This window comes from Pituophis catenifer, unplaced genomic scaffold (assembly GCF_029215685.1).
Source record: "Pituophis catenifer annectens isolate HBS135680 unplaced genomic scaffold, rPitCat1.0.hap2 SCAF_14, whole genome shotgun sequence".
NCBI classification, from domain to species: Eukaryota; Metazoa; Chordata; class Lepidosauria; order Squamata; family Colubridae; genus Pituophis; species Pituophis catenifer.
The window spans coordinates 15,625,803-15,650,074 of NW_027256894.1; the positions used below are offsets into that span (position 1 = coordinate 15,625,803).

The 24,272-nt window shown below is 43.2% G+C and overlaps 1 protein-coding gene across 2 annotated transcripts in view; it reads right to left on the minus strand.

Annotated features, from left to right (window-relative positions):
* The window catches only part of PDE8A (phosphodiesterase 8A), a 100,763-nt gene that overhangs the window by 29,017 nt on the left and 47,474 nt on the right, over positions 1–24,272 (minus strand). For both annotated transcript variants that reach the window (XM_070953935.1, XM_070953934.1), the window contains exons 2-4: positions 4,973–5,029; positions 3,843–4,033; positions 2,360–2,416 (exon numbers count right to left, since the gene is read on the minus strand). In XM_070953935.1, the coding sequence (XP_070810036.1) occupies positions 2,360–2,416; positions 3,843–4,033; positions 4,973–5,029 (305 nt within the window). The remainder of the gene's footprint in view (positions 1–2,359; positions 2,417–3,842; positions 4,034–4,972; positions 5,030–24,272) is intronic.

Here is a 24,272-nt window from a genome sequence, read left to right on the forward strand (position 1 = left end):
CCACAATCAACATGAGCAATGCCACAGATCCCTATTTATGAAAACAAGATCACCGTGAATTATCCCCAGCTGGCGCAAAACGAGATGTTTTGATGAAAAGTTGTACCATTGGCTGGCAAAGACCGTGGCCCTTGGTTTTGAGAACGGAGGGAGGAAGGTTTCAAGAGAACGTAGGACAAGAGATGCAAATTGCAGAGTTAATGGGAAACAGCACGCAAGAACAATTTAGAGGGGATAGCTTTATTTACCTATCTGCATGGGCACCAAATATTTTAAGAGACTAAAGGTATATCTCCGTGATGGCGAACCTATGGCATGTGTGCCCAAAGTGGCACGTGAAGCCATGTCGCCCAGCATGCGTGGCCTTGCCTGTTTGTCTTCTGGGTTTCTGGTGTACATGCACACGTGATGATCAGCTGTCCTTTGCACGCACAGCAGTGCCAAAATCCAGTGTGCACATGTGTGCCGGCCAGCTGATTTTTGAGTGTGCATGCACACCAAAACCGGGAAGTTCAGCTTTTCCATGGTGCGATTCCTTCATGCAAGTGGTAGTGCCAAAAACTGGCCTGCGCATGCATGCCGGCTAGCTGATCGTCACACGCACATGCATGCTACAACCTGGAAGTTTGGCTTTTCTGGAGCGCGGCCCCAAAGAGCGCACACAACATTTCCATGTGACGTTTCCAGATGACCTTTTCGGTACTCAGTGCCAAAAAGGTTTGCCATCACTGGTATATCTCCTTCATGGTTCACTGCCTAAGAGATATGACACCAGAAAATGAGCTCCTGTCGTCAGAAGGTGTCCAATATCAGTAAAACAGTGGTGGGTTTCACGTTTTGTTACCACTGGTTCGCTGCGCCTGCGCCCAGCCTTCTGTGCATGCACTTTGCTCGTGCGCGCACCTTCCGCACATGTGCCAGGCCTGAAAAAAAAAATCCTAAATAGGATGGCATACAGCCGGGGCGCGTAGGAAGGTCCACCCACGATTTCTGCTACCAGTTCACCTGAATTGGTCCGAACCGGCTGAATACCACCTCTGCAGTAAAGGTGTCCAATATGTTATTGGGGAAGATTGGGGGACAGCATGCTATAGACCTGTGATGGCGAACCTATGGCACACGTACCAGAGGTGGCACACAGAGCCCACTCTGCTGGCACACGCGCTGTCGCCCCAGGTCAGATCTCCATGGCATTTCTTTCGTCAGCTTCTGTTTCCCTGCAAACGATGAAACAGAAGCTCACAAAAGAAAAAGTTCTTACTTCTTGTTGCGCTGGTGGTGTTGGGATGCCCTGCCTACCGCCGGCCAACTGGTCTTTGGGTCTCTGCTACGCATGTGTGCATGTCTGTGCATGCACACATTTGTGCATGTCCTACGCATGTACACTCGCATGTCTGCACAGGTGAAAGTTCGCGTGCGTGCACACCTTTCAGTTTGGGCATGGCCGCGTGCAGTTTGGGCACTCGGTGTCTAAAAGGTTTGCCATCACTGCTATAGACCATGGGTTGCAAATAGCCGGACACAAGTTAGCAACTAAACAACAAGAAAGAGGTCACAGATAAACCTCCAAATGGCCTCAACGACCTGCTAAAAGGATGCAAATGACCAGCTGCCTGCAAGGAATATAAATCCTTCCATTTCCCACCATCCAGTCAGAGCTGAAGAAGCGAAATGGATGAGAAGCGAAATGTCTTCAAAAGAAAAAACAAGGAAGTCCAGTTGCCTCTTGAAAAAGCACCTTTGGGACAACAGCAACAAGGAGGTATACGGCCCATAAACATGGCGGAATCTCCAGCTAGAGTGAGGGGAGGAGTGAAAAGATTGGTGAGCTTGGAGTCTTTGTAGGGATGGAAGAGATGAAGGCCACATCATCTCATCTCTGCCTGAAAATTCCCGAATTCTTTATCAAGAGAATGTAATCCGTCTGGTGAGATCCTTGTAAATAGGCAGGCAGCAATAAAGAAGCAACTCTGATCAGCTCAAGATGCCATTCCTTGTGCCCGACTGTAATCCACAGCACCTTGTAGTAGGTGGGGAAAATCACCATCCTCTTCTCCCCAACTCTCATATTTTAGCAGGCACACAATTCAAGAAGACACAGGTTTTCTTCCATCACATGTGGCTCCACCCACAGCTGCACATCCAGTCTTGAATTATCTTCAGTCACTCTATTTTGGTCTTTTCTGCCTACCAGCCCCATTCCTAAAACTCGAAAGGCCACAGCTACATAGTCAGCTAAATGTCAGTAACAATCAGAGAGAATGGCTCTTGATTTCCAGTTACACGCTTCCAAGCCTGCCTTTTTGCCTTCGTCTATGTTTTATTCGGATACTGTTAATAATAATATTTCCACACTTACCTCCGCACGACCCCAATAATAACAGTGTTTTCGGATGGTTTTGTTGTTCTAATGGACCTTTTGGGAAAAAAAGGGAAGGTAAAGAAATTGTGGTGGGTTCCATGACGTGCTTGAAATCAACATAAGAATATTTCACTGGCGTTCATAGAGGTCTAAATCGGAAGGAAAACACCCAACACCTAACCATTAAGAAAGGTCAAGAAACTGTTGAGAACTAATGTGATGTAGTTGTGAAAGTGTTGAACTAGGAATGGGAAGACCCAAGTTTCTAGTCCGTCCTTTAGACACAAAAGTTTTTTGAGTGACTGAGCCAGTTAGTTGTCCAACCTAACTTACAGTGTGAGCTGCTGAGAAAACCGTAGAAAAGAGAACATAGAACATAGACTCGTAGGCCTGGAAAGAACCTCAAAGGTGTTCTAGTCCAATGCCATGCTCAAGACAGAAGACCTTATACAGGGGTGGGCTTCAAACATTTTAGCAAGGGGTTCTCTGCCTGGTTGCTGGGTGGGTATGGCTGTGGTGGGTGTGGCCTAGTCGGCCTCCTGCACCATGGTGGGGGGGAGCGTTTTTATTGGTTCGATTGGTTTTTGCCCTCCCCAAGCTCTGGAGTTTTTTCTTCGAGCTTTCGGGAGGACAAAAATGGCCTCCCCAGGCTCCAGAGGCCCTCTGGAGGCGTTTCCGGCCTTCCCGAACTTCCAGTAGCCCCATTTTTCAGTCTTCCCAAGCCTCCGCATGCACCCTGCACTTACCTGCATCCAAAATGGGCCGCATGGGGACTCCTGGGAGGGGAGGGGTGGGCAGGGCAGGGCCAGCCAGGAGTGGGATTTGGGGGTTCTCCGAACTGCACAGAATCTTAGCTAGAGGTTCTCCCAAACCTCTGCGAACCCCCAGCAACTCACCCCTGATCTTATACCGTCCCAGTCAAATGACTGTCCAGTCTATTTCGGAAAAACTCCGGTGATGGAGTACCCACAGCTCTGGGAATTAAGCTTTTTTCCACTGATTAATTATTCTCCCTGGAGCATTCGTTATGCCACTGATCTCTTGAATGAAAGTCAGTGTCAGCGTCCCAGCACTGACATATAATAAAGGGAGGAGAAGCCTGAACTTTTGCCTACTAAATCCCTTTGAAGATTCTGTCTCCTCGGAGATGCGAGAGGGGGGAGACATTCCTGTGATCTGACGAAGAAGGAATCAGGAAAGTGACTTGGAAGATAGGACAGTTTGGAAATTCATTTATTTTGAGATAGCATCGAAACCTGACAGTCAGATTATAAAGCGAATGCATCAAATACTTCCAACGTTATTTCGAATGTAAATACCGAGAGCCAGGGAAGGGTTTAACCCTCATACAAAAGGATCTCCGCACGAAGAGTGGCCAGATGCCAAACATCCCCAGGGCATCATGACCTTGTCAACAAGGCTGGTTAGCGAGTCCCATATTACAAGAGTTTGCTTGCAAAAAAAAAAAAAAAGGACTCACCTGCATAGCGTTTCTGCATCAAAGTATCTCGAATTCCTGTGATCGATAATGATGATTTCATGGTGTTTATCCAAAAAACACTCAAGGACAGATTCAGGTGTCCTGGCAATGCTACAACGGAAGCCTGCTTTTTCACAGGCCCAGCAAAACCCATTGCTCTGGTTGTCTTCTTTGGCAAACACTAAGAGTACCTAATTAAAGGAAAAGAAAAATATATATAGGTATCACAGAAAGAAAGAGGGGCGGGGGAAAAGACTCTTATCAAAAATCTGAAATCTTTTGCACATAACTTTGGTCACAGGATTCATGGACCCTAAGTCCTTATTAAGATGTTTATAGTAGGAATAGCAGTTAGACTTACCCTGTTTCCCCCAAAATAAGACATCCCCTGATAATAAGCCCAATCAGCCAAGTGCTTATTCAGGGTTCAACAAAATATAAGACAGGGTCTTATTTTCGGGGAAACATGGTATATACTGCTTCACAGTTCTTTACAGCCCACTCTAAGCGATTTACAGAGTCAGCCTCTCTAAGAGATTTACAGAGTCAGGCTACGGCTGCACTGATACCTTTGGACCATTTCAATATTCAGCTAAATCGAATATTCTCCAAGCAACTCTTAGCTCTTAGTTCATACTTCTAAGCAATTCCAGGCATTCCAACTGTGCTTATATTTGGATTAGAGCTGCTGGAATGTCAATAAATCTCAACATTTACACCTACCTGTAGGCAGAATGTGTTTATGTGTGTGTGAAAACACACACAGACACACAGACACACTCTGACTAGGTCTACACTTTGGATTAAACCTGCTGGAATGACCATAAATTTCCCAATTTATATACCTACGTATAACTGATACATATGTGCGCTTGCACAAATGCCCCAATTTAACTCAGGAATTTCTCTTTATTAGCTCAATCCTCAGTGAAATGGGCTGTGAATATTGCTCCAAAAGGCACATTTTACCTGGCTTTGTTCCATTCCTTTTTTTACTACTATAGGATGCTATGAAAACATTTCAGCTGAAAATGCTACTGAAGAAGCCAGCAATAAATGTATAGGCATTTCTTCATTTAAGTAACCAATTCCTGGACAAACCAAGAGATGCGTCTTTAACAGAGGCTTACCTGAAGTTGCTCTCGGTGGAGTCTCATAGGGCCAAACTGCACATCGGTTCCCAGTGCCTAGGAAGAAGAAAGGGACAAATTTAAATGATGTTGCAGGAGAAGAGCAGCCTGAGATAGAGGGTGGAGTTAAACGTGTCATCAGTCTGGAATCTTTGCGTTCCCATTCCAGCTCCCTGCAAATTTCCGTTGACCCTTATCTAGAGCCTATTTAACTCTGACAGTTAGTTGGCCAGACTCTTCTGTATAGGTAGCAATGATAAACACTATTGTGCATTGAACTCAGCAAACGCTCCTGGTTATTTGGGCCAGACAGATATGCTGCATTTGGGCAAAGAAACACAGACTTCACTTCCTGGCTTCATTCTTAACTTAGAACACCAAGTGTCAATCTCAAAACCGCATGGAATTTGCAATCAGTTACAACAACTCTAAAAGAGTAAATGAATCAGCTCAGTCCAAAGCTTTTCGGTTGGCCGTGTCTTAAGAGGACTAAAATTACAATAATAATTAATCACAGAACTTGCTAAACCTGCTACCTGTTTGGGTAAAAACGTTTGAAACCAGCCTGACGCAAAAAGGAAAGAAAAAAAAAAAACAGCAATAAGTTTTATAGTTTCTTTCTGTACTTTTAGCTTTTTCTTTTGATTTCTTTTTCCTTTCCTTTCCTTACTTTACATTAGTCCTTGTTATTTTTTTAGTCTCCTTTTTAAATTGTTTAATCAAAAGTATATATATATAAAGAAACCCCAACCTGATGCAAGCAGAATGGGTAAACAATGCATTTTATTTACAGCTAGACAATCATGTTTTTTTTTTTCTATATTGATGTTCTGGGTGCACGGAAATACGTAACAACAATTTAGCAAGGAAACCGTAAGGGGTGATGTCATTCTTTGCTTAAAAATCTTTGAAAAACATTAGACCAATAAAGGACAAACTATCAACAGAAAACAGTAGCTGTAACAGCTGAAAAGGGGCTTACACAATTTAACTCTGAAGTTAGTGAAATTAGTATTATTATTTTTTCGCTCAGCTTCTGATTATTCTGAATCTGAATAGCAACTTCTACAATGTCCTACCTGTCCATGACTACTTCAGCTTCAACCACAACAATACACGAGCACACTATAGATACAAACTTAAAGTGAACCGCTCCAAACTCTATTGCAGAAAATACAACTTCAGCAACAGAGTGGTCAATGCCTGGAATGCACTACCAGACTCTGTGGTCTCATCCCCAAACCCCCATAGCTTTTAACCTTAGACTGTCTACTGTTGACCTCACCCCATTCCTAAGAGGTCTGTAAGGGGCGTGCATAAGTGCACCAGCGTGCCTTCCGTCCCTGTCCTAATGTCCCATTTATTTGTATCTATTTCCTGTGTTCATAATTATGTTTATACTTATATCTGTTATCTTATACATGTTTGACTAAATGTCAAATGAATGAATAAATAAATAAAATAAATAAAAAATAAAAACTGATGGAAGGAGAGCCCGGAAGTAAATGACTGGATTTCTCTCTGATTTTGGCTGACTCCAAACTTTTTGTTGTCTGAAACAAAATATAAGTTGATAGTTCTATGTTTTTTATGCGGCGGTACAATAGTACTAACACCAAGACGTTGTCCTCCATTACTGTGGAAGTCTATCCAAGATGCTCATAGCAGAGATATCCCCCAAAATGTCAATCATGACTATTTGATTGAAGGTTCGTTCATCCCTTTGGTCCTTGAGTTATAACCGGTTGCTTAGTAACAGTTCAAAGTCACAACCAACCCCAAAAGGGGAATTTATGACCTAGATTATGACATCACCACATGGGATAAAACCATGCCAACAGCAAACCATTGATTTGCTCAAAGACCGCTGCAATAAAAGATTGTAAAATCAGGTTGGTCACATGGTCAAGCCATTTTATGATCATTATGACATATGACCGTAACGAGCAAGCTCCATTTACCTTTGTATGTTGAGGGCTACCTGTATTCATTGACAAAGCATATAGCAAGAGACAGACTTTTATCACATAATCAAGGCTACCATCTTGAATATTTTGACACACCCAACCATATGCATAGATGTCTCTTCGTTCTGCCCTGGGCTATGGAGTCCACTACATTGCAGCTATAACTCTAATCCTTAACAAACACCATCACTCTGCTAAACAAATAATTCCCTCAACACTGTCAAACTAATTACCAAGTCTGCACTACTATTAATCTTCTCATCTTCTCATCGTTCCCATCACCCATCTCCTCCCACTTATGACCGTATGACTGTAACCTTTTTGCTGGTATCCTTACGATTTATATTGCTATTACTTATTGGTAACCTATGACTATCATTAAGTATTGTACCTTATGATTCTTGATGAACGTATCTCTTCTTTATTGTACACTAAGAGCATATGCACCAAATTCCTTGTGTGTCCAATCACACTTGGCCAATAAAGAATTCTATTCTATTCTATTCTATTCTATTCTATTCTATTCTATTCTATTCTATTCTATTCTATTCTATTCTATTCATCCTATTTTTCTATTTACATCACGACTCGCCACAAATCCTTGAACGGTATTTCTAGGAACAACATGTTGATTTTGCTTTATCTTAAAATTAAACTGTTGGAAAGGATTTTGATAAGCGCAGCAAAAGAGAGGATTTGAGGCACGTGCATTGGATTTATTGCAAACAGATTCTGATGACTACGAAGCAGGAATTTTTACAATGTTATCTTTCCCAGTAAAACCACAGGTTGTGATCTGGTTTAATCCTCCCACTGTCCAGAACTTGAGGAATTACTCCAATGAGTAGTTTTAAAGAGTCAGCAGACTATCCCGCACACCACATAAAAGTCTGAAAATTACACACTTTCTCCCCAGCTCCATCACTTGGAACACTACTGACCTTAAGACCTTCAGATGCTTTTTCATTTATTACTTTAGAAATCACCCATTTAATTTACATTTTAAAACTGAAACCCCAAAGAGGGAGAATTCAGAATAACAGTTGGAAGGGATCGTGGAGATCATCTAGTCCAACCCCACCCTGCTCAAGCAGGAGATCCTATAAGGCAAATCATGGTCCAATCTCTTCTTGAAAACCTCCAGTGATGGAGCACCTACAACTTCTGGAGGCAAGCTGTTCCACTGGTTAATTGTTCTCACTGATTGTTAATTGTTCTCTCCTTAATTCTAGATTGATTCTCTCCTTGATTAGTTTGCATCCGTTGCTTCTTGTCCTGCTCTCAGGTGCTTTGGAGAATAGGTTGATCCCCACTTCTTTGTGGTAGCCTCCTCAAATATTGGAGCACTGCTATCTTGACACCCCTAGTCCTTCTTTTCATTAAATTAGACATACCCAATTCCTGCAACCGTTCTTGATATGTTTTAGCCTTCAATCCCCCTAATCATCTTTGCTGCTCTTTCTCTTTCTAGAGTCATGGAACTGTTCCATTGCTTAATAGCTCTCGAAGTCCAGAAACTCCTCAAGCTTAAATCTCCCACTGTCTCACCAACTCTCATCGGTTCATGTCTTTATTACACATTCTCTCTTCCTGTTCCTAAGGATTCAGGGGTATGAACTTTACATAGGAGGCTACCAACTATCTCCAACCCAACTCATCTCTTCACCATGCAAAGATTTGATCTGTAAAAGGGAAAGGTTCCCCTCGCACATATGTTTAAAAAAAAAAAGTTGGCAATGCCCACCCAGTCACATTAACCCCCCTCCCCCACCAAGCCACGCCCACAGAACTGGTAGTAACAAATTTTACATTTCACCCCTGCTAAAAGGGCTCCAGTGGTGACTAGGAATTGAAGCTTGGATAGGTAGATGTTTGACGTTTCCGCATGTTTAGTCAGATGAGAGTTGAAAGTTGAAAACTCCCAAATTTTTGGAAGGCTGCCTACTTCTGCCTATGAATACGGAAAGCTTCTTAGGCACGGTACAAAAAAATTAAGGACGAGGAACACAGTTACGTTCCCAAACACAGAGAACAACAGGAAGAAGGGATGGGAAAGAAAAAAACAGACATTCATCTTTCTCCACTTATATAAACACTTCTTGATGAATAATGCTGAAAGTCCCCAATGAACAGAATCAGCTCCAGGATGCCTTGAGCAAATGTTTTATACTATGAGTGGTCCTCCCCTCCATTATTGCTGTTGATGATTAATCTACATCACATGTCCGTTCTTACTCAAGAGAGGACAAGTCAAGGAAGTTGGACAGACAGTTGCTGCTGGGACTGCTGTTTCTCCCTTGTCCTGCAACAGCCCAGCAAGGTTGGCTGAGAGTTAGGGATGGGCTCCCAAATATCCAGAAAGCCAGATGACTGACTTGTCTAGTCTAGAGAAAAGAAGGACTTGGGGGAACATGATAGCAGTGTTCCAATGCAGGGGTGGGCATCATAAAATTTAGCAACGGCTTATCTGTGTGGGCGTGGCCTAGTCGGACTCCTGCACCACGGCAGGGGGGAGGTCTTTTTGCCCTCCCCGGGCTTCAGAGGCTTTTTCTGAACCTCCGGGAGGGTGAAAACGGCCTCCCCAGGCTCTGGAGGCCGGAAACGGGCCTGTTTTTAGCTTACCCAAACTTCCGGTAGGCCCATTTTTCACCCTCCCTGAGCCTCCGCGCACGCCCCACACTTACCTGCATCCAAAATGGGCCGTGTGGGGATTCCTGGGAGGGGTGGGGTGGGCGGGGCCAGCCACGAGTGGGATTTGGGGGTTCTCCGAACTGCACAGAATCTTAGTTAGAGGTTCTCCCGAACCCCTGTGAACCCCCAGCAGCCCCACCCCTGTTCCAATGTTTGAGGGGTTGCCACAAAGAACAAGGGATTAATCTGTTTTTCCAAAGCATCAGAGGCAGAACAAGAAGCAATGGATGGAAACTAATCAAGGAGAGAGTCAACCTAGAACTATGGAGACATTTTGTAAGTTGTGGATGCTCCTTTCCTGGAGGTTTTTAAGAAGAAACTAGATAGCCACTTGTCTGGAATGATATTGGTATAGGGTCTTGTACTTGAGCTAGGAGGGGTGGACCAGAAGACCTCCAAGATCCCTTGCAACTCTGTCATTCTGTTATTTGCACTGTCCCACATCCTCATCCATCATTCTGAATCCCAGCATCATTCTTTCACTAGTGGAATCTGGCTGGTCTCGTAAATGAATATTTATGAGTGCCAGAAAGGAAGCAAAATAGACATTTTGGACTTGCTAGGATCCTGCAGGTCTGTGCTTGTTTCCTTGTTCATAATTTGGAGCAAAGAGTGGTGAGATGGCCCAGATTTATTCAAATTATTCAAAGTACTTATTTTCCTTTAAAAAAAAAAAAGAAGAAGAAAAGGAGACAGGTAAGAAGGCAAAACGTTCTTGATTTGGGTTTTGGTTGTTTTAAGGTGTATTTTTCCCTGTGTGTGTTTTTTTTTTTTACATTATCCAGAATTAAAAATTATGAGAAGGACTTTATAAATCACTACTACAACAACAAATAAAAAAATTAAGAAAAGCATCCAGTCCTACTGCCTTGGTCATCTGCATTGCATAGCCTACCAGCATTCTCAATTCACTCAACGAACAAGTACAATTATTAATGAAGAAAGGATGCAAATAGGAAGCAAATACATGAATCCAGTTGATCAAATCGGCTGGCTGGACATTATGGTCCATTTTAGGCCCAGGGCTTACTTTAGATCAGGAGCATCCAGCCTTGGCAACTTTTAAAACTTGTGGACGTCAACTCCCAGAATTCCCCAGCCGCCCTACAAATACTTGGGATAACCTCTATTTGGTGAGCATCTTTCTGGGTTTAGAAGCGGAGACATTTAAAATCCTCTCTTCGAATTGGAGACATGACTGTATGGAAAACCAAAGTTGTTTGAAAACTGAGCTGGGGAGAGTTTAAATTTGAAATGTTGCTGAGTTACAAGAGGCATCTTACATTGTCTGCTCTTTTTCCTTTTTGCTGACTTGGCCAATTGGGTAACCGAGTTGTTCTTTTTTTAAATAAATAAATAAATAAATAACAACGCAAAGCCAACGTCATTTAGGTCAGGGCATGTTTTTCTGTTTGCAAGTCATGCACACAAAATTATTGACTAACTTGGCACTCTTCTGACAGGCAAGAGGAGAGAGAGAGAGAGAGATACATCTGACGTACTTAAAATTCACAGATTCTTCATAGAATAGAATAGAATAGAATAGAATAGAATAGAATAGAATAGAATAGAATAGAATAGAATAGAATAGAATTGGAAGGGACCTTGGAGGTCTTCTAGTCCAACCCCCTGTCCTGGCAGGAAACCCTACACCACTTCAGACAAATGGTTGCCTAATCTCTTCTTAAAAATTCCCAGTGTTGGAGCATTTACAACTTCTGGAGGCAAGTTGTTCCACTGATTAATTGTTCTCACTGTCAGGAAATTGCTTCTTAATTCTAAATTGCTTCTCTCCTTGATTAGCTTCCACCCATTGCTTCTTGTCCTACCCTCAGGTGCTTTGGAGAATAGCTTGACTTCCCTCTTCTTTGTGGCAATTACACAATGAACTGTTGTAATTTCAAGGACTACCTGTAGAGCAGGGGTGGGTTCTACTTACCTTTACTACCGGTTCGCAGCACGAGCGCGTGCACGCGTCTGCGCATGCGCAGATCACCCATGATGATGTCGTGGTGGGTGGGCGGAGACTCCCACCGGTTTTACTACCGGTTCTATAGAACCGGACTGAACCAGGAGCAACCCACCACTGCTGTAGAGATTGGTTCCCCCTTCCCCACAATTCCATCCCTCTCATTCTCCAGTGCCTGGAAACAAGCTATTTACCCTTTTATTTACTGACGAATTTTAAAAAAAAACAAAACACCCCAGTAACATACATTGGAAAAGATCCTAAAATAGTTATGGCCAAATGAGCATGACTGATTGGAATCAAAGGGCAAATAAACGAGACATTGACCTGACATAACCCATAAAAGCACTTCAAGTTTCTCCTCCTGGCCATGAGTCATTCTGTGCCATCCAGCCACAACCAAAACCTACTTGTGTGAATGTCTGCGTAAACCTAATTCTTTTCTTCTTTTTTTTCCTTTCCACAGAATGCAAAAGCTCCCAATGGCCTTGCTCCAGGGGTGGGGCTGCTGAGGGTTCGCAGGGGTTCAGAAGAACCTCTAGCTAAGATTCTGTGCAGTTCGGAGAACCCCCAAATCCCATTCCTGGCTGGCCCCTCCCACCCCACCGCTCTCCTCCCAGGAGTCCCCACGCAGCCCGTTTTGGATGCAGGTAAGTGCAGGGCATGCGCAGAGGCTCGGGGAGGGCAAAAAACGGGCCTACTGGAAGTTCAGAAAGGCCAGAAACAGGCCCGTTTCCAGCCTCCAGAGGGCCTCCAGAGGGCCTCCAGAGCCTGGGGAGGACGTTTTTGCCCTCCTGGATGCTCGAGGAAAGCCTCTGGAGCCCGGGGACGGCAAAAACACTCCCCCACCATGGTGCAGGAGGCTGACTAGGCCACGCCCACCCAGCAACCAGGCAGAGAAGCTAAAATTTTTGAAGCCCACCCCTGCCTTGCTCTCCAAATACCTGGAGGGAGGGGAGGCAGGAGAGAAGAGCTGCTTGGCATAAAGGTCTCTGTTTCGATCGCTGCCTAATCCCCAAGCTTGAATTCTCAGAAAGTCGCCCCTGCCCATTTGCACCGGGCACAAAGGGATTTTTGCAATGACTGCAATGCACGCCACGTGGGGCTGCCCTTGAAGAGTGTTTGGAAGCTTCAACTGGTCCAGAAGGCAGTTTGGGTAGAGTACATTTAATGGTGTACAGATGATGTTATCTAGTTTGGGTAACGAAAACGTCTGCGACAAAACAACCAAGCTCAGAGAGAGCACTAAGGACTGAGTTACAAATATTCTCCTTTATCGTTCCTTTGGCCCCAAATGCCACGCTATTGTTATCCTATATCCAAGCCCCCCCCCCGTTGCCCCTCCCGTAGCCTTTGCCAGTGTTGTGGTCCGCCAGCAGCCTGCGGAGCTGGCAGCGTAGTTGGACAGCACTGAGGCTGAGGAAGAACGTCGGCCAGTCCTGGAGGCTGGGGAAGGCCTGGATGAGGGCTCTGCGTCAGAGGCAGAGATGGGGCCAGGGCCATCGGGGAGTGAGGTATGGACTCCGGAACCTCCAGAGGCTGATAGTAGATAGGCAGAGGAACAGGAGGAGCCTGTTCCTAATGCACGCATGAGAAGAGCTGCCAGAAGGCAAGAGCAGCTACAGCAAAGAGGACAACTCGGGAGTAGGGCCAAGAGATGATTGGCCCCTCCCATAAGGCTTAAAAGACCAGAAACGACTCTTGGGCTCTTTGTTGGAAAACAACGTTGATAGATTTGTTTCTTGTCTTGCTGTATTTATCTCTGGTCGGCGTCTTCTGCTTCTGAAGTTTTGCCAAGAGAAGCCTTTGGCAGTTTGCCTAATTATACCAAGGTTGGTGATTAGACTGAAGAATTTGTGTTATGAAGAATTTGCTTTAATTTAGTTTGGATTACTCTGAGAATGAGTTAATTCTCAGCTGTTCTAATAAAGTCTGTTTGTTTTGGAACTGTTTATGTCTAATACTACCTACTTGGGCCTGGGTCACAACAGCCAGTAGCTATTTCCATTATTTTTTTAATAACCACCCTGTCAAACCCACAATCCATGTCGTCACTGTTAAATATTGCAACCGCTGAACCAAACTTGAGTGTTCTCCGTCTGGCTTCTCGCCTCTTTTTACAACCAGCAGTGCAATTTAAGTTAATGGATTTACAACTTTTCTTGATACAAAAAAAAAACAGGCGTCCAAGAAAGTTACAAGATGGCTCAGCCGTAATCAGAAGTTAGAACAGGCGAAGAACAAGGAGTCCCAAAGCTGGTTTGCTTTTCTGCTCGCCAGATTAAAAAGGACAAAGGTACAAGTTTTCCCAGAGCTCGTGCTGAATGTTGGCAGTAACATGCTTAACATGAGTTAGTTTTGACTCGTAAGTGACGCTCTGCTAGCCTTACAGATCCCACCTAAATCCCCACACCTCTTCTAACTGTTTTGTCAGGAAATTTCTTCTTACTTCTAGGTTGGTCCTCTCCTTGATTAGAGCAGAGCAGAATAGAATAGAATCAAGGTTGGAAGGGACCTGGGAGATCTACTAGCCCAACCAGGGGTAAAATCCAGCAGTTCTGATAGGTTCTGGAGAACCTGTAGCGGAAATTTTAAGCTGTTCGGAGAATCAGTAGCGGAAATTTTAAGCAGTTCGGAGAACTGGTAGCAGAAATTATGAGTAGTTTTGAGAACCGGCAAATACCACCTCTGGCTGGTCCCAGAGTGGGGTGGGAATGAAGATTTTGCAGTATCCTTTCCCCTGCCACGCTCACCAAGCCACACCCACAGAACCGGTAGTAAAAAAAATTGGATTTCCCCACTGAGCCCAACCCCCTGCTCAGGCAGGAAACCTTATACCATTTCAGACAAATGGTTGTCCAATCTCTTCTTAAAAACCTTCAGTAATGGAGCGCCCACAACTTCTGGAGACAAATTATTCCACTGATTCATTGTTCCCACTGCCAGGAAATTTCTCCTTAGTTCTAGCTTGCTTCTTTCCTTGTTTCATTTCCACACGTTGCTTCTTGTCCTGCCCTCAGGTGCTTTGGAGAATCAGTTTATAGTCTCTTCTTAGTGGCCACCCTTTAGATCAGGGGTGTCAAACTCAAGGCTTAGGGGCCGAATCTGGCCCATGGGGTGCTTAGATCTGGCCCACAGGGCCACCATGGAAACAGAGAAGGACCGGCCCGCCAGCAAAAATGGAGTTTGTGAGGGCTGCGGGCAGCCATTTTCACAGAGCTCCGTTTTCACTGGCAGAGGGTTGCAGGAGGCCATCGCAGCCGAAAATGGAGCTTGGGAGTTCGTTTTCGCTGGCAGAGCACTCAGGCCACCATAGGCGCCCCCGACATGAGTGACATCAAGCTGGCCATGCCCCCCTCCCCCCTCCCAGAGATCAAACACAACCCTGATGTGGCCCTCAATGAAATCGAGTTTGACACCTCTGCTTTAGATATTCGAACACTGCTCTCATGTCACCCCTAGTCTTTCTTTTCACTAGATTAGACCAGGGGTCAGAACCTGCAGCTCCAGAGCCACATGTGGCTCTTTGGACCCTCTGCTGTGGCTCCCTGTCAGGTGATCCCACCACTGGCTGGCCCTCCCCTCTCAGTCACTCCTCGCTTGGCCTGAGAAGGCAAGGGCGATGGTGGGGGATGGAGAAGCGGCCAGGGCACAGACAGAGAGATACAGAGAGAGAAGGAGGGGGGAGAGAGGGAGGGAGAGAGGGAGAGAGGGAGGGGAGAGAGAGATGTGTCAAAAGGATTTTGTGGTTCCTGGTGTTTTTTAACAACTGGTTCTCTGCCCTAATGACCGGCTGGGTAGGCATGGCTGGGGGGGGTCATGTGACTGGTGGAAGTGAGTGACATCGAGTTGGCCACACCCACCCAGGTTTTTGTGACTCCTGGTGTTTTCTTTTCTGTGGGAAACGGGTCCAAATGGCTCTTTGAGTATTTAAGGTTGCAGACCCCTGGACTAGACAAACCCCTCAAGAATCAGTTCCATGGCGAGAGTTTTTTCCATGGATTGGAAAACTTCCATGGAGTGTGGTTTTGTGTACTGCAGATGGGGCTTCGCTTGTTTGCACGGCTTGTTTGCTGGCATGCCGCAGTCCGGTGCCGTTCCCTGGACCGTGGGGTTGGGGACTCCCACCCTAAATTTGCGGGGAGCACTAGAGCACATGAATGAATAAATATTTCTGAAGAACCATAGCTGGAGTGAGATAATGTAGAGGAAAAGAAAGGAGTGGCATAAAAATGGCATTTTTACAGACCATTGGCCCCAAGTAGATATGGAAAGCTTTTGGCCCATATTAGAATACTGTCCTTGTTTGAAGGCCAAGCCATGATTTTAACAACCACATTCCTGCACATGCAAAAAACTTGGCTTTTAAGGCAACTGCACACAAGTTACATTTTAGGAGTTAGGGTAAAACCGCAGCTGCTGCTCTGAAAGATATATTGGCCACGTGAAAAGGAAAAAAAAAAAAACCGTGAATTTTGCTCCTATATTTCTGGATGGAATTGCTGCATCTGAGCCTTCACCGAGAGAAGCAAAAGAGATTCACAAAATCTCTACCACCTTGTGGCTTCCATTTAAACGTATGTTACGGATCGACTAATCCAACTGAAGTCTGGTCAAATTCGAGGGGGAAAAAATGATAAGAAACCAAGCAAACTAGTTCTTGCAACACCTCCAAGATGCCGCATTCAAACAGGAAGTCGAAATAACATCACAAGAGAGCTAAGATTTTAAGAAAGGAAGAGATCGACCATTTTTCCAAGCCCAGGAAGAAAATATTTTGCGTAGAAGTTTCAAAAAAAAGGTAACTAAGCACAGCATTGGCTTCCTTGGGATTCAGCCGGTTCGGGCCGGTTCGGGTGAATTGGTAGTTAAATTGTTGGGTGGCCCCGCCTCTCTTAGCCCCGCCCCTTCTAGGAGTCCCCATGTGCCCCATTTTGGCTCCCAGGTAAGTGCAGGGAGGCCTAGGGTTGCCAGGTGTCCACTATTTGAGTGGACAGTCCACTTTTTTCACATTATGTTCACTATTTTTTTAAACACTATTTTTAAAAAAAATAGCGGACATTTTTTTTATTCAAAAGCTTTATGATGAAATGGTACATAATCTAAAGCTGTACAGTCTAAGAGAATAAGGATAGGAGAATCGCATTTTGTCTTTTTTTTCATAACTTAGAATGAGACAAAGATCGAATGCTCATTGCAATAATCACATTTTACACAACAGCGAAAAAATGCATTAAAGCAGTTATCTTTTGATATCGAAAATGTAGTGCTGAAGGTTTTTGCCGAATTTTCGAATTTTGCGAAGACACGAGAAGAGTTGAAATCATTTTTTGAGTTTTGCGAGTCAGAATTCCATGAAGTTTTAAATTATATATAATTTAATTGTAAAAATTTTTTTTATTTTTTTACTACTTAAACCCCCCCCAACCCCCACTTGTCCGCTATTTTTTGGAAGCAGACCTGGCAACCTTAGGGAGGCCCAAAACGGGGCATGGAGGAGGGGAGGTGCGGCATCCCCCTCCCACGGCCCGTTTTTGTTCCCAGGGGCGTGCAGGAGGCCGAGTGCTGCCTGTCATACCCCCTGGTCACACCCACCATGGGTTCGCCCACCCATGGCCGAAGAAGTTGCAGAAAAAAATGCTTTTAGAAGCCTCTGATGATTCCAGCTGATCCGCGTGCTAATCAAGGCTTTTTTTTTTTTTTACTTTTAAAAGCATTTTTTCGGCTGAAGAGGTTGTAGAAAAAATGCTTTTAAAAATAAAAAAACAATCTCTGGTGATCGCGTGGCTCAGCTGGGCATGGAGGGGGGCTGGGATTTTTGCTAGCGGTTCTCCGAACCACCCACCTCCATTGCTACCGGATCAGGCGATCCGATCCGAACCGGGAGCATTTCACCCCTGATACACACATTCAGTTCATGCTTAAGACATGGATTTGATTCGTTGCCTCCAATGTATGTATGATCGTTCGTCTTCAAATCAAAAATTATTATTTTTTCATTCCATCTCTGTGCTTGTCCCTTTAAATAGTAAAACACAACTGATCACTGCCAAAAGAACTTACTATGGGCTTATGTGCACATCCTGCAAACTACGGCATGAAATCAGCCTACTAACGTTTTTGAAGACACATCCTTACGATGCAATTTAATCTCTAAACTGGAAGCACTTTAAATTAGTCACTCGTGAGAATTGCTGGACAAACGTAATGTCTGAATAGACTTTGCAAAACATATTTAAATAACATGTGAATTCCTTACACACATGAACCTAGCATTCTTCTGGGAGACTACAGGTACAGTAGCCTTACAACCACAATTGAATCCAAAATCTGTGTTGCTAAGCAAGATAGGTGTTAAGTGAATTTTGCCCCATTTTATCACCTCTCTTTCCACAGATGTTAAGTGAATAACGGCAGTTGTTAAGTTAGTAACGAGGTTGATAAGTGAATCTGGCTTCCCCATCGATTTTGCCTGTCAGAAGGTCACAAAAGGTGATCACTTAACCCCGGGACACACTGCAACCGTCATAAATATGAGTCAGTGGCCAAGCATCTGAATTTTGATCACATGACCATGGGGATACAGCAACGGTCGTAAGTGTGAAAAATGGTCATAAGTCACTTTTTTCAGTGCCGATGTAACTTCGAACAGTCACTAAATGAACTGTTATAAGTTGAGGACTAACTGTCTTGAACATGTATTTAATGGTCTTTTGGCCAATGGCCATGCTATCAAATATAATTTTAAGCAATTTTGTTTTTTAAAAAAGAGATCGTCATTTTGTTCTTTTTTCAATTTAGGTAAATCTGCCTTTTTCAAGCTCGGTTATATTTTACTTTAATAAAAGTCATATTGTTGAAGGAAATATTAATCTCTCTGTCACCTATTATTTTTTCTGGGAATTTGCCTTAGGTGGAATTAAAATCGATTTCTTTCGGCGAAATGATATTGGAGCTGTAAGCTTTAATTGATTCAAAATGGGGAGATTATACAACTGAGGCTCTCTTAGTTCATAAATCAGTAGAGCCAATTGTGAATTAGTGAAGCTAAAGTATAATTAGATGAACCACTCGTTTTTAAGTATCTGTGTTGCTTTTTTTCTTTTGCACCCTATCGTTTGCTGAAAGTCCAAAAAGAAATCAAGAAACATTTGATATTAAAGTTGATTAGAGAGAGTGAATGTTCAGACTGAATCATGAAACTTTCTATCCCAAAGTTCTAATGGTGGGATCATAAATTTGCAATAATAAAGAAATGATTTAAAAAAAATTCTTTTAATGATCCTGTAATCTGTTCATCAGAGTAGAGTCAGGGGCGACTGAATGGTGCTCGAGCATTTACTAGCCAGATGCCCTTCCTGATGCCTACATGGAGTTCACAGCAAACAATTATTCATTGCGCCCAGAGAGAGAGAAATATCTATCGCTCTCTAGAATCGAACTCACAGCCTCCTGATTCTAAGGCAACAGCTTCACCTCAGGCAACCACCCTGCTCCAAATGATAAATAAATAAATAAACTTGCAATAATGATCAACCGTTAAGGATCTCAAGGAAAAATTTCGGTTCCGAAGGCGGAATAAAGTGGATGCATTAAAGAGCTAATGGCTCTTACTTATGAAGAGAAACATATCGTTAGTAGATATGTTGTCATCCTTAATGATACTTGGAGCCCCAGCATCTATAGCAACGGTGTTCTCGGAAGACCAGTTTCCCCTCCAGGAGTTCTTATTTTGAACAAACAAACCAGGAACAAAGAAAAACATTTCAGTCAATAGTTCTTTCCGGCAACACTCAGGCTTGCTGGCGGGAGCGATACTTAATAAACTAACATCGTTAATGTCCCATAGTTTCTTAATTTGCATGAGACAAGATATTAGGGTCACAGTTGTCACTGGTTACAGTGCAGTGTTGGCGAACCTTCACAGGGGAGCACCGGAAACCGGAAGAGTAGCTCCCGGTGCACCCGTGCAGGAGCACTCCAAAACCGGAAGAGCAGTTCCCTAGTGCGCATGCATGTGCTGGGAAATTGAGCTTCCAGTTTCCGGCGTGCGCATCAGTAGTGGGTTTCAATTTCATTCGCTATTGGTTCGCTCGTGGGCGTGTGAGCGACACTTCTGTGCATGCACAGAGACGTCTGGATGGGTGGGCGGAGCCAACAACCCACCACTGGTGCGCATGCTCACCGGTCACTTGGTCTTCTGGTTTCTGGTGCGCATGCGTGTGGGAAGACAAGCTGGCCGGCGCACCTGTGCATGCCAGAACCCAGAAGAGTACCGGGCTACGGCTGGCGTGCCCGGAGAGATGGCTCTGTGTGCCACTTCTGGCACGTGTGCCATAGGTTCACCATCACTGTTATAGTGGATCGATGTTTCTGTCTCATTTTTTTTAGGTTTACCATTTTTATTGAGTTATAAGGTAAAATAAGATAGAAAATACGAAAGTAAAGAGGAAAGCAGTGGGGAGGAAGAGGAGGAGGAGAAGCGAGGATGGATTAGGAAAAAGAAAAAGAAGCATTGACTTCCAACTCTCTCAGTCGCAGTAAAATAAGGCGTTAACATCAAATCACAACTTTTTCCTTTTTCATAATAATATAAAACTAGCCATTTCTATAATCTATCTATCAGTCTAATAATCGGTAAAAACCCAAAATCAAAGTTTCATTCTTTTCCACTTCAAGCACAAAGTTCAGAAGCGGTCTGGTCTCCATGTACTCCAAGTACTTCTATTCTTTTCTTTCATCAAAATATAGTCAATTTTGCCATTTCAGCCAACTCCATCAGCTTCTGCTACCATCAACCATATTTCTCAACCTTGGCGACTTCAACGTGTCTGAAAGATCAAAACGATGGCTGGAAGAGATGCTAAATCTAAACATAGATCTAAAGCCAGAACTCTTTCTATTGGGCATCACAAAGGAAAAATATAATAAAGGAACAATACACCTAATGTTGCATATATTAACGGTAGCGAGACTGGTCTTCGCGCAAAATTGAAAAAGTAAGGAGAACCTCCCTGAGGAAGAGATAATAAATAAGATACTGACTTGCGCAGAAATGGACAGGCTGACACTAGAACACAAAGACAAGGGTGAAATGGAATATCATGAAATCTGGAATAAAATGTATCAATGGTTGGAGAGGAGGAGAAATGTCGGGATAGAGAAATATGGATAAATTGAGAGTTGGAGAAATATTATGTTAGTACTATGTGATAGGTAGGATATGTATGAGCCGAGGTGGTGCAGTGGTTAGGGTGCAGTACTGCAGCTAGTTCAGCAGATCAGCGGATCAAATCTCACCGGCTCAAGGTTGACTCAGCCTTCCATCCTTCTGAGGTGGGTAAAATGAGGACCCAGATTGTTGGGGGCAATATGCTATTTAGTATACTGTCTTTGGTGTAAGCTGCCCAGAATCCTCGGAGAGTGGGCGGCATAGAAATATGAATAATAAAATAAATAAAATATTGGTATTGAATGTAATTTTCACAGATGAAGAGATTTATGTAGCTGAATTTTAATAGATTGTACAAAAGTATATACTGAATATGAATCGTAGTTGCTGTAAGGAAAAATTCGATGGAAATGTGGGAACCAGAGAAGTCGCACTATGTCCAATGTGTTTAACTGTATATTTAATAAAAAAAACTTTTTAAAAACAACAAAAAAAAATGTCTGAAAGATGATTGCACTTCAACTCCCAGAATTCCCCAGCCAGCCATGACAGGCTGGGGAATTCTGGGTGTTGAAGATAAGACGTTTTAAAGTTGCCATGATTGATAAACACAATACTAGGTGCTTAGTTATATGAATATCTGGTGGAACCCTTGTTCTTCTCAATGTGAGGATTCCAATGTAACATGGCTGTATTTTTGGTCTTGTCCACTCAGCTCAGTATCATGCAGGATTTATTTTATTTATTTTGTACTTTTTTTATCAAAAAAAAAAATTGGGGAGGGAAAGCCCCAAGAAATAACTACAAAATAAAGAAAGAAAGAAAGAAAGAAAGAAAGAAAATGTAAACCTTAGTGGATAAATGTGGGGGGGGGGATGCCAGTAAACAAACTGGCATGCTAACAAGTGCCTTAAAGTTTAAAGTTCAGTATTCCATTCATTAATTGATCGATTGATTGGACAGAACTAAGTACACTGTATCATAAACTAGAAACTTCTATGAAGTGTGATTGTACTTTGTGTATCTTCAGTTCCAACCCAGAGCTTCCTGAGCATTTAAAGTGAATCCATCTAAAAGGCAGAAGGAAACAAGTTTAACCCACCTAAAAATACAAAGGTAAATACAGGTCTTTCTCGACATACGTCCACAACAGAGCCCAAAATTTCTGTTGCTAAGTGAGAGAGTTGTTAAGTGAGTAATCTGGCCAGTGTTGTTTTGAGAGCTGAGGGGAGGGGGACCTTTGTTCACTAAACGAATGGTTGAAAGTCAAGGACCAATCCGTAATGCCTAAAAAAAAAAGAAAGAAATGAGAGGGGACAACACACAGTTTTGGAAAATACTTAACAGAGAGAGATTAACAGAGTTGGAAGGGACCTTGTAGGTCATCTACTCCAACCCCCCACCTAAGCAGGAGACCCTACACCATTTCTGACAAATGGCAGTCCAATCTCTTCTTGAAAGCTTCCTGTGATGAAGCTCCCACAACTTCCGAAGGCAACTTCTGTTCCATGGGTTGATTGCTCTCACTGTCAGAAAATTCCACATTTCCAGGTTGAATCTCTCCTTGTTCAGTTTCCATCCATTATTCCTTCTCTGGCCTTCAGGTGCCTTGGAAAATAGCTTGACCCCCTCCTCTCTGTGGTAGCCCCTCAAATATTGGAAGGCTGCTATCCTGTCTCCTCTGGTCCTCCTCTTCACTACTAGCCATGCCCAGTTCCTGCAACCGTTCATCGTGTGTTTTAGTCTCCAGTCGCCTAATCATCCTTGTTGCTCTTCTCTGCACTCTTTCTAGAGTCTCAACATCTTTTTTATAGTGTGGTGACCAAAATCTATTTTGGATGATAGAAATCTATCTATTTCTGTAGATAGACCAAGATCTGAGACGCAGAGAGATATGAGCGTCTCAACAAGAAACCAGAGGAAAAACTGAGCTGTCTTGCACTGGAAATCAAAACCTAATGCTAACGAAAGCAGATTAAAGCCCATAAAAATACCATGGAGCAAGACTACAACTGCATTCAGTGTTTAAACGGTTTGTTTAAATGCCCTGAACGGATGAACGAAACACCTACTTTATTGAGTTAAGAGATGCTACATTTAACCACATATCCTCTCTTCTGAAGGCATCTGGCTTGGTGGACCTCCATCGTACGCGGCCTTGAGGGAAGGCGGCAGAGGTCTGACTGCTCCCGTTCCGTTCTCCCACACAAACACAGCAGGAAATTTGATGAAAATATTCAGTGGGGGGAGGAGGTGACGTCAGCAATGAATGAGTAATACCGAAAGCTGAGAATTTCCAAAGAAGATCAGAGCAAGCAAGGAATTGATTGTATAGGCTACCAACTCACTATTTGGCATCTAGGTTTTTCCAGGGATGATGGCCATCCTGTGGCTTTAAGGTTACAACCAACCCTCCATACACCTCTTGGCAGTGGTGAAATCTACCAATTTTACTACCGATTCTGTGGGCATGGCTTGGTGGGCGTGGTGTGGCTTGGTGGGCATGGCAGGGGAAGGCTACTGAAATATCCATTCCCTCCCCATTCCAGAGGAAGGATACTGTAAAATCCCCATTCCCTCCCCACTCCAGGGGTAGGATACTGTAAAATCCTCATTCCCTCCCCATTCGAGAGGAAGGATACTGTAAAATCCCCATTCCCTCCCACTCCAGGGGAAGGATACTGTAAAATCCCCATTCCCACCCCACTCCTGGGGGAAGGATATTGCAAAATCCCCATTCTGTCCCCAGTCCTGGGGGAAGGATATTGCAAAAAATCCTTCCCCCACCCCACTCTGGATAAATCAAGGACTACATATATGCATTAAATAAAAAAATAATGATAAGAAAATTAAATTTAAAAATTAAATTAAATTAATTAAAATAAAATAAAATAAAATAAAATAAATAATAAAATAAAATAAAATAAAATAAAATAAAATAAAATAAAATAATAAAATAAAATAAAATAAAATAAAATAAAATAAAATAAAATAAAATAAAATAAAATAAAATAAAATAAAATAAATAATAAACAAAACAAAACAAAACAAAACAAAACAGTCCTGAGGGAACAGAAACCATTGTCTTATTTAGGGTTTGCTCTTTCGAGGGAGTACTAATAGACCAAATAAAAATTCAACAGAAAAATGAACATTTATCCAACCTTTTATTTTTTTTATTTTTTAAAAAAGGAATAGCCCTCGATTTCCGCTTCAGAAGCAAATCTCTGTCCCAAAGAAATCTTTCTATTTTAAAAGAAATTGTCCGGAACTGCGCAGGGGGAGGGGAGTGACGGAGTGACAGAATGCAAAAATCCTAAAATTAGCTGCACCTACCATCCATTTCTCTACAAAGCGGGAGTTTGTTGGCTGAGCAGTTGCATCACACTGGCGACCTTTGTTTCCACCGAGATTATGACATATGGTCAAAGCCAGACCTTAAATTAGAAGGCTCTTTTAAGAAAGAGAGAGAGAGAGAGAGAGAAGGGGAAAAAATCCACA